Below are 19853 nucleotides of genomic sequence, written 5' to 3'. Positions count from 1 at the left end.
ATTTTAAAAAAAATCGAAAATAAATTAATAAAATCTAATTTAAAAATAATAAAATCATATTTAAAATAATAAATTTTAATTTTAATTAAAAATAAATAAATGAAAAGACAAAAAATAATAGTGGCCACATCTTCGTGAGAACCCATCAATCCAATATTTTATGTAAAATGTTTATATGGTCAAATATGCACACGCAACTTCTAGAATCCTTTTTCTTTCTTTGAATTATACAAGTAAGTGTATATAAGTGCATTTTATATTTTGGTCCCTCAACAAGAAAAGACTTTGAATATATAATTGCCACGTTATTTATTTATTTAGTAGTAATCTCTTGTACGGCACAAATTTGAGCCCTTTTGAGATTATGATTACTCGTTATATTGATTTTTGCCTTTTTACACATAATATTATTAATATCTTTTTATAAAAGGAAAATACGAGTTTTTATTACAAATTAAAGGTTGAATATTGAAAAAATTCAACATAAGTCCTAAAACTCAAATATATAAAAATTATTTGATTCAAAAATACAAATTAAGTTAATAGAGCATTTAAACTAGTCAAATGGTGAAAAACAAGCTCCGATCCATAGTAATTTTTAGTTATTGTTTAACTCTATAATTTTTTTTTTATATAAATTAAATTTCATGATCATATATAAACATAAGATCTACCATTAGAAATAAGATTTATGTACTTATTATACACTATCAATCAAATAAATAAATAATAAAACACACAAAACTCAATAAAAGAAAAACATAAACTCTTAAAAATTGAGTTAATAAATAAATAAATATCAATTTTTTATAAATATAATCTTGAATAATATATATATAAATTCTTTATAAAAATTCTTATGAGTATATATATATATATATATATATATATAAAAGGAATAAAAAAATAAAGATTCTAAGAGAAGCACGGCTCCAAGTAAAGGCAGCAGTTTAAGCTTCGGTCTGCATTATTAGAAGCTTATAGTTGAGAAAATATGTTGCCACCATGTACCCCACTTGATCTGAATTTTTTTTTTTAATTAAAGAAAACACTAAAGTACAATATGCCCCTTTTCTATATGTTTATGTTCAAATTATTTAATAAAACTAGACAATAATATTTAAAATTTTCAACCTTTGTTTAATTTACAGAAAATACACCCAATGTTTCAAAATTGAAAAATTTCAATATTTTATTTATAATTTATGAATTTTATTAGAGAGAGCAAGAAAAATCTAGTAGAACTAAAGGGCATGCATGATGTGGGTCTGTGGATTTACGTTAATATGATGTCATGGACGTATCAATTGGTGAAGAAAGAAATGGGTTGCATAGAATAAAATCCCATTTCTCTTTAATAAAGTCTCTTGCGATGGCTACAGATAAACACCATAAAAACAATCAATGTGTAGGTAAGACTCTTTCCGCTGCTGGCTTTGCCATGGTCCCTTATTACACCAGAGTCAAACACAAGACTTGACTCTCAGCCACCGCCTCTCTAGACTTATTATTATTTTATATACAATTTTTCATCTTCAAAAGCTGCTTGAGATCATTATTTTCAATCACCAACACACAGAATCAGAAAGAAAGATGAACAGCAACAACAATACTGAAACTCGTCCAGATCATATGGACGATGATGAAGAAGAAGTTGCACTCCCAGGGTTTCGTTTCCACCCAACTGATGAAGAACTTGTAGGGTTCTATCTTCGAAGAAAGATTGACAAGAAACCACTCAGTATTGAGCTCATCAAACAAGTTGATATCTACAAATACGATCCATGGGATCTTCCAAGTATGGTTGTGTTTGTTTATCTCATTTCTGTTTCTAGTTTCTGCATATAAAAATTAATTTTTTTTTTTTGTTTTGTTCGATCTTTAGAAGGAGATGGTGATGATATGAAGAGACTAGGGTTTGGATAGAGAACACTCAGGAGATTTTGATGATTGGATTAATTAATATCTTAGTAATTAATTAATTTCCATGCTAGAGAAGTTATGTGGTTCTGTATGAAAACTATATAGCTTGTTGATCACTATTTTTCTGATCCATCTAGGGTTCTCCCAAACTGATTAGTCTACTATGTACGCGAATGGAACAGTTTGATTCTGTTCACATAGCCTTTTTTTTTTTTTTTTTTGGTAAAAAAGGTGACCAGAAGCTCAAAGAAAGCTAAATACAGCAAATACGGCAATAGGCAACCTCTCTAGAATCATGCTGAAGCCAAGGAATCAAACCAAAGCGAAGAAATGGAGAGATCAATTATATCCGTTGTGTAATTCATTTATTATTTTGACATGAAAAATAGAAATTAATGTAAATCCAACTCTGCTGATTAGTGCTATATATTGTCCCTCGTATGAAAATGTTACTAAAACATATCCCTCTTTTATCTTTGTTGATCATATATAGAGCCTAGCAGTGTTGGAGAGAAAGAAGGATACTTCTTTTGCAAAAGAGGGAGGAAGTACAGGAATAGCATAAGACCAAATAGAGTGACGAGGTCTGGATTCTGGAAAGCAACTGGCATTGATAAGCCTGTGTACTCAAATGGAGGAGAAGGCAGAGACTGCATTGGGCTCAAGAAAACTTTAGTATACTACCGAGGAAGTGCAGGAAAAGGCACCAAAACCGAGTGGATGATGCACGAGTTTCGCCTCCCCGCCAACGATAGCAACACCACCAACCTTGTCAACGCTAAAAGCTCTGCCCAAGAAGCGGTAAGAAAGATGAAGATTATAAACTAGCTATATTAATTTCTAACTAAGCAAATAAATTCTACAGAAACCAATTGTATGGTAATGGGATAACGATCGTCTTTCCCTTTTTCACTTTCTTTTGGTTCATGAAATCACAGGAAGTTTGGACACTGTGCCGAATTTTCAAGAGAAATGTGTCGCACAGAAAGTACACACCAGATTGGAGAGAAATATCTAACAAACGTCAACCAGTTGCAATTGACATAAGCTCTAAGACATGCAGTGTGGATTCTAACAGTCGAGAAAACTACCTTAGTTTTGGTGCTCCACGCATTCAATATAGCGATAAGAAGCCTGTTATTAATCATGTCAATGAGAGGAAACAGTTGCATGCAGACCAACTGAGCTCTATAACTCAGCCTCCATCTATGGCATCCTCGTCGAATATTTCAAGTCCTTACGAGAATGAGGTCTTCGCTTATGGTGATTGGGATGAACTTAGATCAGTTGTGGAGTTTGCTTTTGGTCCTTCACTTCTGTAAATATTTCACTAGTTATATTATGGCGATTTCTAGCACGTACTTTAGATTGCAGGTTGGTTTTGTTTATATATGATCCTATAAAAGACCTTCACTTACCATGAACTAATTCAGCTCTGGATTGAAAGCTAATTAATGTAATCTATATAATGGCTTGTTTTTTTTTGGGAATGTTCATGGAAATTGAATTAGGCGATTTTAATTTTATATATGCAGTTGTGTCAAACACTTAGATGAATGCAAATGCATGGAAGAAAAATAATTTGCACGCCATTTATATCGTAGATTTCATGAAACAAAATTAATTATGTTATGAATTAGGGATAATAATCCTTTAAATCATGAATTTTTCTCAAATTTTTTGTTCTAATTTTGTCGATTATATTCTGGATTTTACGCGTAACAACAATTGTATTCAACGGGTAAGAAATCTAAGAATCGTGATATGCTGGGCTATAGCAATTTTACTTTTGTTTATTGAGAAAGAGGGAGAATTTTGTATATGTTCCAAACAACACTTGAAATTAATTGGAGGAAAGAAAGGCAAATTACTATATTATAGTGCACAAATAGTCATAAAAAATTAAGATGGTATCCATTTTTTTATAAGTAAAGGTACACATAACCGAAAGCATATAGTAATTTATATATATATATATATATATATATATATATAAAATTCTTAGAACTACATTTTAAAATATTGTCATTGCACCAAATATTTTTTTACCCCAGAATTAGTTATAGGAATTAATTAGGCATATATATACTAAACTTTTGCTCGCTTTAGTTTTGGTATTTTAAGCCAAATTGAATTATTGTCATAATTTTATTTGATTAACTAAGACTCTATTTATTTCATAAAAAATATATTTTTAAAAAATATTTTCTACATTTTTAATGTTTGAGACACTTAAAAAAATGTATTAATTAGAAACTTTTTCTCAATTAAAGAAAAAATTAAATCATTTTTTAATAAATTGACTTTCTCTTTAAAAAAATAAAGTTATTTTGTATTTTATATAATTTAATAATTTTATTAAAATGCGAAAACACTTACATATGCGGATATAAATACATATCGTTAATATAACATTACAATTAAACAATATAAAATATTTTTATGAAAAATATTTTTATATATATAAATTATTTTCTACAAAATAAACATAGCCTAAAATATGATCAAATTTGAATTAAAAAAATTTGTTAATTAAAAAATAAAATTATTTTTTAATATTTTCCTCTCAGGCCCTCCTTCTTTCTCACACGCACCCACACTCAAAATCACAATCCTCACACCCATGAATCCAGGATTTTAACCAAAATCACAGCAAATTAACATTAACACTTTCCTCATGTCCCAAAATCAAACATCTCAAACCCAAAACAATCAATTTCACAAACTCACAAAAATCAAGCACATAAATTGTAGAAATACCAATCGTTGATTAAAAAAAAAAAAATAGAAATAATAATAATAACAAAATTTCAGTATAGTAAAATTACACAAATAATATAGAAGCTGTGCATGTTCCTGATAGAAAAAAAAAAAAAAATGAACTTCCCTAAAAGTCAAAACTACAATTGTAAGCTTTCAGTGCATTAATTTTTAGCGCATTAGATACTTACAAATTATCAATCATCCTATGAATTAAGAAATATAATTCCTATTTTATTATAAGAGAAAAAACATGTGCTCTAAAAGCACCTAATAAAAACCTCCAGATTATATAATTTCAGTATCAAGGCTAGGGGAGCGCCAGAAGGAGTGCTGGATGTGAGGGGAGACGGATATGGACAAAGTAGGTGAGAATATGCATTCATTCATTTGGGATAGAGTTGAAAAAAAAGAAAAAGGAAGAAAAGATAAGAGAAAAATGCATTCATCAGGTGTAAAATTAATAATCATTTAATAAATTTACAATAACATAATAATTTACCATATAAACAAAATTCACCAGCCACTAACTATTTGTAGATTATTCAAAATTCACCAACCACTTAAGTTTTGATATCAACAAATGAAAATTTTTATGATATGCTTATAGTTTAATATCATATAGTTTAAAATTGATTGTATCAAGATTGAGCTGTGCTCCCTTGACTTTAAATTTTAATAGTTATCAGGTTGGGTTGATCCGAATAAAAAATATAATATAATATTTTATTTTCTTTTATATGGATGATGGGCCTAAGTTTTGAGCTCTGATTATAGATTTGGGATTAGTAGGCTTACTACGGGCCTCGGAAGCTTTATGCCGGTCCAGATCCTAGTGTCGGTCCGGTCCATAGGCTTCAGATCGTGACAGTTAACAGTAATAAATATGCATACATAATGAATTTTACCGAGTGTATTATTTTATGGTTAGAAAAATCATATTTTTAAAGGCATTTAATGTAACATATATAATTTTAGGTGCATCTAATATAAGTTCAATCTCATATAAAAATAAATTTAGTAACCATCATATTAAATATTTATATTAAAATTTATATAAAAATAATTAAAGTATATATAATGAATACACGAATTTAAATATAAATATTTAATATAGTGGCTATTAAGTTTATTCTGATATGAATTTGAGCTCTTCATGGCTACAGCTTATGACTTTTCCTTTCTTTAAAGTAAAAATATCATGTTATTAGTTACTCTTTTGTTCCATAAAAATATACTATTTTTTTTTCACATGGATTAAGAAAATATAGTTAAGGTGAGAGAGAAAAAGTTAAAAGTATGGGAATAGATATGGAGTTAACCTCATAATCGTTTTTGGCAATTTAGTTTAAGATTTAATGGAAATCTAACAGAGATTATAAATTTAAATCCATTTATCTGTAAACAAAGTATAAAAAAATATAAAATTTTAAATATTTTTACACGATTAGTTAACATTCTACTATTTTGTAACTTTCCAATAAAGTGAATTTAATTATATTTTTTCTTTGAATTTATTTTATTTCATTATGTTATTTTTGTTAATTTTTATTTTCATTATTCTTTAGTTTTTTTTTTAGCTTGTTAAAATCAAAATATATCTTATTTTGTCAATAATTACCTTTAAATGATAATTCATGTCTTATAGATAGAAGAACAAAGTAAATATAAAGTATTAAAAAAGTAAAGAAATCATAGATCTAATCCTTTTTAAAATCTTTATCCTATCCTATTCTTTCTATTGTAGAAAAAATATCTTTCATCGTAATCAATTAAAAAATTAACAACCACTTGTAAATTAAGATATTCCTTTTTTTTATATAAAAAATAGAAAGAATATAATTAGTAATTAATTTCAAAATTTATCTATATATAAAGTAGACAAATTTTCTTAGGTGTTGTATGTGGATAAATTATTCTTTATTTGTTACTTGGTATTTATTATATTGTTAAATCTCAAAGAATTTATAATTAAATTTATTATTAAAAATTTATTATATTATTCTTTAGTTAATCAAACAAAGAAATATTATTGTTTTTTCTTTAATATTCTTACATCTCATAATATGCATATATTTTTATTATGAATAATTTTTTATAACTCCTTAACATTTTAATTGAATGTTATACATCAATTTTATAAATTTGATAAATAAATTTGTACTAATGTCAATTAAATCACATATTATTAAACTAATTTTGAAGGATTAATAATTTAATTTAAAATAAGATAATTAAATAATAAAATTAAAATTAATATTTTAAGATTTATTAAAATAAAATAAAATAATATGTATCTCACAATGCTGCCATATGATACCTTCTAGAAAGAGTGAGTATGATTTTCTGTCACATGTCATTCTTTATAAAGAGTGAGTGACTTAAATATTTTCTTTTTTCATAAATAAATAATATTTGTAATTTATTTGAAGTTGATTAAATAATATTATTCTTACCATTTCAAATATGTCTTGACTTTTGGATAGAATTTTGTATCATTATTATTATATTATCTTTTTAAATATTTATTATATTAAATCTATTTATATATAATTAATGTATAAAATATTATTTAAATAATTTCATATTATTGTACTTGAAAATATTATTTTATTTTTTATTCAACTTTAAAAATTTTTACAATCAATTTTATATATATTGTAAATAAAAAATAATAAAATATATTAATTGATTAATATTAATGTTAAAAATAAATATATTAATAATTTAAATACTAAAAATTAAATATTAATAAATCCAGGCGTAAAAGGACGGAGATTTAGTACATATGATAATTGGAACAGGTGAATATATGGTGCACCAATTTTAGCATACATGGGAACATCTTATTTTGTCAAAACTATACAAGTTTTGAGCCAACAGGATAATTTGACGAAAAAAAAAAACTTGACCAAACTCGATCAATATAACTACGCGATCCCAACTTCCAAATCCATTAGATTCGCCAATTTAATTATAATTAAATCGCCAACGAGAAGAAAATCTGCAGCTATTCATCACCAAGATGACTACGAAAACAAAGTAAAAACACGATTCCTTCTTTATGATGATTACAAGTAACCGGCCACCAATCTCATGAATTTTTCCGCTATAAAACGCATCCAAATCCCTTCATTGATCGATCACCAACACCCTAAAAACAAACCCATTTCTCTCTTCTATCTGAATTATTATCATTCTCTTTGAAAAAACAAAAATACAATGGCCTGCAGTAATTATTCTCTAATCCCAAGATTTATCCTTGTTATCCTTTTCATAATCTTTTGCACGTCCACTCCAGGGAAATCAGAACTATGTCCATTGCCACCTGAACTTGCTTCTAAGCTTCAATTCGATACTGCCGCCATAGAATCAGCATCCACCGATTACGGTAACATCGTCCATAACAAACCAGCAGCTGTTTTTTACCCTTCATCCGTACAAGATATCTCCAGTCTAATCAATGCCTCCTTCACTTGTTCAACACCTTTTGGAATATCCACTAGGGGCAATGGCCATAGTACCTATGGACAGGACATGGCTAACAATGGAGTGGTGGTGGACATGAAGGGTTTAAGGGAACAGAAGAAAGGGGATGGGGTTGTAATTATCTCTAAAAATCCTTTGATTGCTGATGTTGGAGGTGAGCAGCTATGGATTGATGTGCTAAATGCAACAACGAAAGAAGGCGTTGCACCTGTTTCATGGACTGACTATTTGGAACTAAGCGTTGGTGGGACTCTTTCTAATGCTGGAATCAGTGGGCAAACGTTTCGTTTTGGTCCTCAGATTAGCAACGTTTATGAACTGGATGTTGTTACTGGTACGATTATTTACTTCTCCATTTTTCACATTTGAATGGCACATCATTTTGTATATAAGATTATTTACTTCTTTTTAAAAATTTTCAAATAACCAAATCTCATCTGTCATTCTCATCTTATTCGAATTATAATTATTATGTTAGGAGATATATATCTTTAAAATTACAGTCAAGTGTGATAGGTCATGTGATTATTTGGTCGGCTCTTATATTCTTTCTTTTTAGCCTAAAAATTGAAAAGTATTCGTTAGCATGCATGAAGTTACATGTTGAGGGATAGCTTAATGAAGGTTGGTGTTTTGCTTGATTAAGGAAAAGGAGAGCTCGTGACCTGCAACCCAAATAACAATTCTGATCTGTTCTATGGAGTTTTGGGCGGCCTAGGCCAGTTTGGGATTATAACCAGAGCAAGCATTGTCTTAGCCCCTGCTCCCAAAAGGGTATGTACAAAGCAAATTGACCCGCTTTTACTGTCAATCTATCATGCACACGCATGCAGCTCGGTTGCAAAAGCTTGCATATAACTATATATATATATATATATTAAAATTTTCGAGATTACTCTAATATCACTATATTAAATTTCATTAGTTGTTTGCATATATAATTTTATTTATAAGCAATAAATTTATTTTATTAAAAGAAAACGATAAGATTACAGCACACCAATCCAAGATACAAGAAAACATGCCCAAAGAAACGAACAGCTAGTACCAATCCCAAAGAAAAACAACTGATCAAAAAACACCTAGCCCATCTGTAGCAGACCTGAAGCAAGGCTCAATGCATAATCACCAAACCAAATTTGCAGTGCTAACCAAAACCAAGTTTGCATACATAGTTGATGATGCTAAATATCGTTTTCAAAAAAATAAAATAAAATAAAAACCACTATCGGTCTTGGAAACATAAAGACTTTCTTCCTTATGTCAAGTTTCACTAGGAGGAAGAATCGTGCAGGAAAGGTACACCATTAGTTAAATAGATCAATAAACCTCTTAGCAGGGTGAAACAGAAAAGTCAAAACACCAAGGAGTTAATAAACCTCTTAAAAATGCTAGGAGGAATTATACAAAATAGTGCTTCTCACACACACAAAATTGCAGTTCGTTCCTTAACTTTAAGAGAAATGAATCTCATATTTTATAAAATAAAACACTCAATAATCTATTCTTAAAAGATAGACTTTTGTTGTGAAACTATTAATTACTAGCTCAAAAGCTTGCTCGGTTACTTGAAATTATGCTTGTTTTGTTGATTGGCAAGAGCCTCCAGACTCTCCTGTGTAGATTCTTATGGTTTTTAATGAATCGCATACTTTCTTTGAAAAAATCTAAATATAGATTATACTGATGATAATTAATAGTGAGATGTAGAATATAATAATAGAATAAAGAAAAACAACATAAAAAATAAAATAGAAGCTAGGTTGATTTGAAATTTCAGTCTTTTATTTTTTAATAAATAAAATTTTAAAAAATAAAATAAAAAGCCATGTATCTTTTACTTGGAAAAGACAAACTACCTATAAAAGAAAAGAAGTTAGCCACCCATTAGGCACTTCATTAGTTTTGTTTCAAAGGAAAAAAGTTTATCAAAACAAAAGAAGCTCATAGTAAAAGTCAAACATAAATAAAATTTTAATACGCCAACAAAAATACTCAAAAATAAATACATATATTTAATATAATGATTCATTGCGATTAATAATTAATGTCATACTACTTATAAAAAAATAAAATAAAATATATTAGAATTTTATAATTCAATACGGAATATATAAATATTTAATAACTTATTAATTAATCAGAGTCTTTATCTATAAATTTTAATTCAATAATTTGAATCAGAATAAACAAAGAATTGTAATAGCCATTATACATAATAAAAGTCGAAAAATTAAATGGTAGGCTTTTAGAATAAATGGTAGGCATATCCGCACCTGTAAATTCCCCCTAATTTTTTTTTTTTAAAGAAATAACTTCCCCCTAATTACCTAAAACGTAAGCGCCTTAGAGCAAATTAAAGTCATAGCACGTGAAAATTAGTGATGCTTTATTATTATTATTATTATTATTATTATTATTATATGAAAAGGGAGATAGGTATATATTATTTTATATATTTAACAAAAAATATATAGTTGATTATCATATATACTTATATTGGATTAAAAATTATTAAAATAGTATTTGATTTACTATTTTAATTTTTTTATAGTTTAGGTGATGAAATAATGATTGAAATATATATATATATATATATATATATATATATATATATATATATATATATATATTATTTCTTTTTGTAGGTTCTGTGGTCACAAACACTTTTCAGCAATTTCTCAGATTTTACCACAGCCCAAGAAAATTTTATTGCAAACAATACATTGAAACCAGGCGATAATAATAATGGAATGATATATTTGGAAGGTGGACTTATATTGGACAATGGCACTCCTAATACTTGGAGAACCTTCTTTTTCCCACCGGCAGATCTCCCCAAAATTTCATCCCTAGTAAAACAACATGGCATCATCTACAGCCTAGAAATAGCCCGCAGCTATGAGGATGTCACCAAGAAAACTGTGGAGAAGGTTTGTTAATTAATCATCGTTAATTCTTACCGTAAATCCCAACAAAAAACAATTTATTAGATAGAATCATCATTAATTATCATAGTTGTCTTGCAGGAAATGAAACAGTCTATCAAAGGCCTTAGCTCAATGCCTGAATATAGTTACCAAAAAGATGTCTCCTATGTAGAATTCTTAACAAGAGTCCAAATCACAGTGCTGCAGAATGAAAGCCATCCATGGCTAAATCTCTTAATACCAAAATCAAGGATTTCAGACTTCGATTCAGGTGTTTTCAGGGACATTGTTCTTAAACGAAACATTACCACCGGACCTGTCCTTTTCTACCCCATGTTCCGAAACACGTAAGTGCTTTTTCTTATATAAGCAATAATTTTATTAATAATAGAGTCAGAAAAAATTTAACATGTCTGGAAACACAAAAGTGCTTTTAAATTTATTATTTTTTTTTTATTACTAGATAGACACTTGATTATTGGATTGATGAGTTTTTATCGACGTTTTAAATTAAATTGCAGATGGAATAACAAGACGTCCGCAGCCATACCAGATGAAGATATTTTCTACACTGCAGGACTTCTATATACAAGTGGGATTAACGATTGGCAGGTTTATGAGGATCAAAACAAAGCAATATTAGAGTTCTGTGATAAAGCTGGTATCAACGTTAAGCAGTATCTTGCCAATCATACAACAAAAGAAGAGTGGATTCAGCATTTTGGCTCGAAATGGGCAGAATTTGAGCAGAGGAAAGCTTTGTTTGATCCGAAAATGATATTGTCACCTGGACAGAGAATTTTCAACAATAACTAATTAGCTTTTATATGTAAATCTCTCTCTTTTTCATAATTACTCATGTACAAATAAATGCTGTTTTCTTTTCTGTTTTACTTCATCCTTTTTGAGGCCAAAGATTGGAAATGAAAGTAAATCTGCAAGCAAGCAATTTTTACAAAATATATTTCAATAACATATATAATGTTTTCAATTATTTGCATAGCCATTAATTTGATTATCAATGAATAAAAAAAGAAAACATTTTGCATTATATAATATGATAATATCAATGTTTTTTTTTAATAAAATTTAAAGTTTTCAAATACAATTAATTAAAATAAAGTATACTGAATAGGGTTAGTGTAGTTATTAAAAATAGAAACTTTCTTCTTTATCAATCAGAATTTAACTTTTCTGAGAGCACTTTAAAATTATTTATCGTAATTGTATACATCAAGTTGACATAAAAAAAAATGCACCCTTAAAATCATTTGAAGAGAAAACTTAATTCCAGTACTAGAAATCTAACCCAGAATACCCTTGATTATAAATAAAAGAAAAAATAGATTACATTTTTCAATATCATTAAAAAAAATAATAAAAAACTCAAGTTGAAACTAGCTAATTGAAAGATGGATAACTATTGATAACTTGAAAGACAGATTAGAGTACAATCTTGAGAACCAAATGGCTTAATTAGAATGTAAAAATATAATCTTGGGAAAAGCACGTCAAGCATGTATTTAGCCTTAACCGAAGTATCTAGGTCGGTGTCAAAGCTATCTCATTCTCTCATGATTCACTTAATTATCAAGTAAAGGTGCTAATCAAATCCTTCTAACGTAATCAATATGTTGTTTGTGATTATTTTATCCTTCTTTATTTCGCTAGTCAAAAGCTGGGCGTGGTTACACCATCCAATTAAATTGCTGGTTTATGTTGACTTTAAAAAAAAAAAATTACAATACAAGGAATTTTTGTTGCTGGCCAAAGATCTAATCTTACATAGAGTTCTAAAGAAAATGCCAAGAAATTATTATTTTATTCCAAACTACCTAGAAATCAATCAATTATTGAAATTAAGTTTAATGTTTGACCCTTTCTCAGGTTATTTTCATATAATTTTTAATTTCTAAAAGTCGTCACATGTGTATATTATGATTAACATTATTATATAAACAACTTATTAATTTTAAAGGAAATTAGTGTTAAAATTTGACTATATAACCTATTATATTATAAAATAAATATTTAATAATTGTGATAGTAATTCATTAACTAGATTTGTTAATTAATTAATTATAATTAATGATCAAATATTAAGATCAGCTGAAATTTATCATTTCACAAATTTTGTTAGGGATGAAATTTCTCCCCTCGTTGAAAGCGACACATGAATTTGTAAGGAAAAAAATGTGATTGAATATATAATAAGTATTTAAAAAGTAAAGAAACCATAAAAGTCTAACCATTTTTAAAATTCTTTCTTGCTATTGTAGGAAAAAAATATTTTTCATCATAATCAATAAAAGATTTAAAAACAAAACTAAAACCCACTTGTATATAAATTGAGTTTTTCTTTTTAGTTTAATAAAGATGGAAAGGAGGAAATTAGGGATTTTGAATAACTTAACATGGATATATGTTAAACTATTCAAGTTTGGACCCTAAGGAATAATTTGAAGAAAACTACAAAAACAAATTTGACCAAACTCGACCAACATTAACCACACGATCACAACTTCCAAATTCATCAGATTCTGCCTTTTGCAGTATAATAAGCCAACAAGAAGGAAGAAAATCCGTAGGTATAGGGCCGACCGACCGAATCGAGAAATCAATCAACAAGATCACTTCAAAAACAAAGTAAAAAACGCGATTATGAAGATTGCAAGTAACTGAACCAAACTTTTTTCTTCTTTGCAGAACCAACAAGCCACCAATCTCATGCAACTTTCGGCTATAAGTACACATCCAACCGCCTTCATTGATCGATCATCAACACCCTAGGCACAAACCCTATTCTCTCTTCTCTCCGAATTATCATTCTCTTCCTTGACAAAAATGGCCTGCTGGAATTCTCTGATCCCAAGAGTTATTTTTGTTAGCCTTTTCATTACACTTTTCACGTCCACTCCAGGGAAAACAGAACCCTTGGCATGTCCATTGCCACCTGAACTCGCAGACAGGGTTCATGTCGATCCTGCCGCCATAGAATCAGCCTCTACCGATTACGGTAACATAGTCCATAACAAACCAGCTGCCGTTCTTTACCCATCATCCGTTCAAGATATCTCCAGTCTAATTGAAGCCTCCTTCACTTGTTCAACACCGTTTGGAATATCCTCTAGGGGCAATGGCCATAGTACCCATGGACAGGACATGGCTAACAATGGGGTGGTGGTGGACATGAAGGGTTTAAGGGAACAGAAGAAAAGAGATAGGATTTTTATCTCTAAACGCCCTTTGTTTGCTGATGTTGGAGGTGAGCAGCTATGGATTGATGTGCTAAATGCAACAGTGAAAGAAGGGCTTGCACCTGTTTCATGGACTGACTTTTTGGAACTAAGCGTTGGTGGGACTCTTTCTAATGCTGGAATCAGTGGGCAAACGTTTCGTTTTGGTCCTCAGATTAGCAACGTTTATGAACTGGATGTTGTCACTGGTACGATTATTTACTTCTCCATTTTTGACATTTGAATGGCCTTATACACATCATCTATATGCATTATTATTGCTCTGATATCCTCTTTCTCTTTAAGGAATTTCAATTAACTAAATCCAATCTTCAATGAGCTTTAACTCAAGTTTAAATCCAGTCGAACCAATTGTACCAAAAAAAGCCAAATCTCTTTGGATATACCATATGCTTTAGATATATCTTATGCTTCCAACAATTGTCCATTTATGAGACGATACAAAAGAGTAATGTTTGAAGACTTTTTGATATGACAAACAATCAATTTAGATCATCTAGCTAGGTCATCATGAAGATCATGAAGTTAATTTTTATTATATTAAGTATGTGATGAATTACGGAAATATCATATATCAATAATCTAATCAGGTCAAACATTAAGCTCTTATTTGTAATTTGAATCTCACATCTTTTAAAAGATTATAAAATTTTAATTAATTAGCTTTTTCTTACATAAATCCAATCACCATAGACTCAAAACATAAGATATATGGTGGAATTCATTTATTAAATACATGAGTCCCAACTGTTTATATTTTGAGTTTATAATAAACCAAGTTTAGATAAAAATTTTGCTAATTAACAAATCAACCCCAAATGTGAATCTAATTATTTTCATTAATTGCTCTTGCTTTTGGGGACATTAATTGAGCTATAGTAATGACATATCTCATAATGTAAAATATTGTCACCAGTTTTTTAGGTTTTTTTGGAATAAATTATTTAAAAAAAAATAATTCAGTTAAATTCTCACATAATCATACTTGAAATTTATTTTTTTGAAAATTAAAATTTTTTTAAATTGAAAAATTGAATTATTTAATTCCAAACATGATAATTACTTAAAAGAAATTAATTGAACTGAATTCATATAAAATTTTAGATTTCAAATGGGAGATTAAAGTATTTTATAAGAAAATAAAAATTGATGGTCATTTTGTGGATTTCATGTGGGATATTTCTTGTATGGATGGTGTAAGTCATGCAATCACATTAGTCCTAATTGCATTTAGCAAAACTCAAATATAGCACCTAATAGTCACATGATTTTCTGTTTTAGATGCTTCCCTTTTTAACTATGTATAAAACTATAATTAATCCTTTTTTTTTTTCTGTCATCTTTCAATATGATGGATGGCAAAATGGCCCATACATTTACCTTGTTAATTCAAAAAATGTCAAGTGACATGTCATAAGAAGTTATATGTTGAAGATAGCTTAATGAAGGTTAGTGTTTTGCTTGATTAAGGAAAAGGAGAGCTCGTGACCTGCTCCGCAAATAACAACTCTGAGCTGTTCTATGGGGTCTTGGGCGGCTTAGGCCAGTTTGGGATTATAACCAGAGCAAGGATTGCCCTAGGCCTTGCTTTCAAAAGGGTGCGTATAAAGCAAATTGACCCCTTTTTACTGTCACTGATAGCTTAGAATATACAGTTGATGATGCTAAAATCCCAGATCTATTTATCTTAGAAGCATAAAGACCTTCTCCCTTTTGTCAAGTTTCTTTTGGAGGGTACCTAGAATCGTGCAGGCAAGGTACTCTATTAGTTAAATAGACTATTTGGTCTATTGTAGATCCTCAACAAAATAAAATAGAAAAGTCAAAACGTTAAGGAATGAATAAAACTCTTAAAAAATGGATTTTTTTTGTTGGAAAATTAGTAATTAATATCTAAATATAGATATAATATAATAGAATAAATAAAGACGACATAAGAAATAAAATAAAAACACGATGTATCTTTTGCTTGGAAAAGACAAACTACCTAAAAATGAAAAAAAGGTACACATTCTTAGCCCCCAATTTGCCCTTTATTAGTTTTGTTTCAAGGAAAAATTTATTAAAAAAAATAAAGCTCCGAGTAAAAGCCAAAATTAAATAAAAGTTTAATAAGTCAACAAATTATAATTAAAAATAAATAGACATATTCAATGTAGTGACTTATCATATTAATTTTAAAATAAATAAAAATTTAATAATTTATTATGATATTATTTATCATAATAAGTTAATTATTATTAAGAAACCTTCGAATTTAAGTCTTAATTGAAGTTAAATGGTCGGCTTTAAAAAAACTGTACCATATCTTGCCGCAACGCTAAGGCATATCCGCTGCTCGACCTGTAACTTCCCCTGATTCCCCAAGCATAAGCTCCTTGGAGCAAATTAAAATTACAGTGTGTGAATTCAAATTGTAAAACCTTTAATACAAAATATAGTGATTATTATACTTATATTTTATTAAGATAGTTTAATACATTATTTAAGTATAGTTAATTACATAATCATGGTGATGGGTATAATTTTATTTCCTTTTTCTTTTTAGGTTCTGTGGGCCCAAATACTTTACAGTAATTTCTCAGCTTTTACCATAGACCAAGAACATTTTATTGCAACTCATGGAAGGAGACCAGGCAATGATATAAGTTACTTGGAAGGTGGACTTGTATTGGACAATGGTACTCCTAATACTTGGAGAACATTCTTTTTCCCAGCGGCAGATCTCCCCAAAATTTCATCCCTAGTAAAACAACATGGCATCATCTACAGTCTAGAAATAGCCCGCAGCTATGAGGATCTCACCGAGAAAACTGTAGAGAAGGTTCGTTAATTAATCACCATTTATAATTCTTACTGTAAATCCCAACAAAAAACTATTAATTAGCTAATTATCATAGTTATCCTGCAGGAGATGAAACAGTTTATCAAAGGGCTTAGCTCCGTGCCTGAATATATTTACCAAAAAAATGTCTCCTTTGAAGAATTCTTAACCAGAGTCCAAATCCAAGTGCAGAAAAATGAAAGCCATCCATGGCTAAATCTCTTCATTCCAAAATCAGTGATTTCAGACTTCGATTCAGGTGTTTTCAGGGACATTGTTCTTAAACGAAACATTACCACAGGACCTGTCCTTTTCTACCCCATGTTCCGAAACAAGTAAGCGCTTGAAAATTGGTTTTTCAATTACTAGATGGACATTCGATTACTGAATTAACAATGAGTTCTTATACATTTTTTAAATTATACTGCAGATGGGATGATAGGATGTCCGCAGCCATACCAGATGAAGATATTTTCTACACTGCAGGCCTTCTATATACAAGTGGGATTAACGATTGGCAGGTCTATGAGGATCAAAACAAAGCAATATTAGAATTCTGTGATAAAGCTGGTATCAACGTTAAGCAGTATCTTCCCAATCATGCGACTAAAAATGAGTGGATTAAACATTTTGGCTCGAAATGGACAGATTTTGAGCAGAGGAAAGCTTTGTTTGATCCGAAAATGATATTGTCACCTGGACAGAGAATTTTCAACAATAACTAATTAGCTCTTTTGTAAATCTCTCTTTCATAGATATTACTTATGGACAAAATAAATGCTGGTTTCTTTTTTGTTTTCTGCTTTGCTCCAGGCAAAAGATTGGAAATGAAACTAAGCAAATCTGCATGGAAGCAATTCTTACAATATATCTTTCAATAACAGATATAATGTCTTCAATTATTTGCCCTAGCCATTGGATTCACAATGAAAAAAAAAAGAGCATATTGTCTTATATTATCAGTGTGATTTTTTCAAACATGACTAATTAATATAGAATATATTCAACATCGTTAGTCCACTTAGTAATGATAGCTGTTTATCTCAAATGCATGAGGTTAATGTGCGGGAGTGAAATTCTTTTTTATAAGGGAAGCCGAAAGCCGAATATCCTATGGGCTTCCGTTGTCATTTAAAAGAAGAAAGGTAATAGTTGGGCCAGAAGCTTTCCTAAAGCGGAGCAGTGCTTGAACCTTGGCAGGCCAATTGGACCCAAGACTCCAAGCACAAATGGTCCACTCTTCTGCTCTGTTGTCTGTGTCTCTCTCTTCTCGACGAGAAATCTCTCTCCACTCTCGTGCTGTTCTGTACCCACTTTTCAAATTTCAATTTGTATTTGTAATTCCCATTTGAATCATTTCCGCAGTGGAAATAGCAGGAAAAGAATTCATTAACTAACTGGATTCATCATCGAGCAAAAGGTAAGTCACCCTTTTTTTATTTTTTGTTTTCTTCAACCTTACTTTTGTTCTTTTTCTTTTTCTCTCTATAACTCATTGCATGATCTATTGTCAATGAAAGTCTACTTTTTAATCGAAGATTGAGCTTTGTCTTACATGAATTTGCCATATACCTTCTTACATTTTCCCTCTCGTTAGTTATGAAACTTTACTTGTCAATCGAGAAGTTTTAACCTTCTTGATAGATAGGAAATTTTCCGTGTTAATTTTTACCTATTCATAAACTGCAATTTGGGATGTCTCTTCGAAGTTGATAGTGAGAACTTTGATCATTTGTTCTTCTGAAAGAGTTGGATTAGTTAGAGTTGTTAGGAGTCAGTTGTACCAGAATATAGCAGTTGCAGAGATGAGATGTATAAATAAAGATTCTTGATAATATTGTAATGTGTCTGATATGAATAAGAATTCCGGTCTTTCTCATTTCTGATCTCATTTTCTCTCTCAATCTTCTGTGTTTCTCCCCTTCCTTGGTTCAGTTTCTCTTGGTTTGCATCAATTGGTATCAGAGCTAATGGTCCTCGGCCATGGGTTCTCATGTTAGTTTTTCCTTTCTTGATGTTTTCCCTTCTCTGTTCTTTCCCATCAGTCCTTGTTTCTCAATTTTCTTTCCATCTTTCTCTGTAATTTTCTAAGGCCATGGCAGAAGGAATTTGTTTTCAAGAATGGAAGAAAGAAGTTGCGGCAATGATCTTGGAACGGGAGCACATGATTATGTAGAAGAAGCACCTGAAGGTTCTTCTGGTTTTGAGGCAGTGAGTAGTGAGAGTGAAGGGAATCTTGATGACTTTGATCTTGATGGTGATTATTGTGATGGTGTTTTTGATAGAGAAACTTTTGGGATTGAGGAAGTAGACAACAAGGAGCATGTGCAAGATTTTTGTGGTGGGCAGCTCACTAGAAAAAGAATACGAGCCTATGAAGATCATGAAGTTGAGAAGATTCTTGCAAATTCCATGTGGGGCAAGACGGGAATGCCCAGTGAAGAAATTAATTAGCCAATCATTGAGCCAAGTCTTTCATTCATTGCAGCTGGAAAGACCATAAGCTACAAGGCACTTACCATTGCAGCAGGTGTTCTAACTTTGAAGCTTCAAGAATTTGATGTAAATGAATCAAATGTTGAAAATGATTGTTATTTACAAGATTTAGCTGTTGCAATTGCATGTAAAAGAGGGTGCTGGAATCTCGAGGAAAATGAGTATGAAATGAGG

At 29.8% G+C, this 19853-nt stretch overlaps 3 protein-coding genes across 3 annotated transcripts; all 3 read left to right on the top strand.

The window, feature by feature from the left end:
- Window positions 1-1453: 1453 nt before the first annotated feature.
- LOC110662017 (transcription factor JUNGBRUNNEN 1) lies at window positions 1454-3468 on the top strand. The gene is made up of 3 exons (XM_021820893.2): window positions 1454-1798; window positions 2417-2724; window positions 2862-3468. The coding sequence occupies exons 1-3, from the start codon at window positions 1594-1596 to the stop codon at window positions 3243-3245; spliced, it is 897 nt and encodes a 298-aa protein (XP_021676585.2). The 5' UTR covers window positions 1454-1593; the 3' UTR covers window positions 3246-3468.
- A 4350-nt stretch (window positions 3469-7818) lies between these two features.
- Window positions 7819-12064, top strand: LOC110662016 (cytokinin dehydrogenase 3-like). The gene is made up of 5 exons (XM_021820892.2): window positions 7819-8506; window positions 8819-8946; window positions 10821-11105; window positions 11202-11449; window positions 11624-12064. Exons 1-5 carry the CDS (start codon window positions 7906-7908, stop codon window positions 11916-11918), a joined length of 1557 nt encoding a protein of 518 aa, XP_021676584.2. The 5' UTR covers window positions 7819-7905; the 3' UTR covers window positions 11919-12064.
- Window positions 12065-13936: 1872 nt separating this feature from the next.
- Window positions 13937-18031, top strand: LOC110662014 (cytokinin dehydrogenase 3-like). Its single transcript, XM_021820885.2, has 5 exons — window positions 13937-14547; window positions 15830-15957; window positions 16908-17183; window positions 17271-17518; window positions 17614-18031. Exons 1-5 carry the CDS (start codon window positions 13947-13949, stop codon window positions 17906-17908), a joined length of 1548 nt encoding a protein of 515 aa, XP_021676577.2. The 5' UTR covers window positions 13937-13946; the 3' UTR covers window positions 17909-18031.
- The last annotated feature ends 1822 nt before the right edge of the window (window positions 18032-19853 follow it).

This window comes from Hevea brasiliensis, chromosome 13, assembly GCF_030052815.1.
Source record: "Hevea brasiliensis isolate MT/VB/25A 57/8 chromosome 13, ASM3005281v1, whole genome shotgun sequence".
In the NCBI taxonomy this organism is placed as follows: domain Eukaryota; kingdom Viridiplantae; phylum Streptophyta; class Magnoliopsida; order Malpighiales; family Euphorbiaceae; genus Hevea; species Hevea brasiliensis.
The sequence above is the reverse complement of the archived record's forward strand: the minus strand, read 5'-3'. Positions and strand labels throughout refer to the sequence as shown.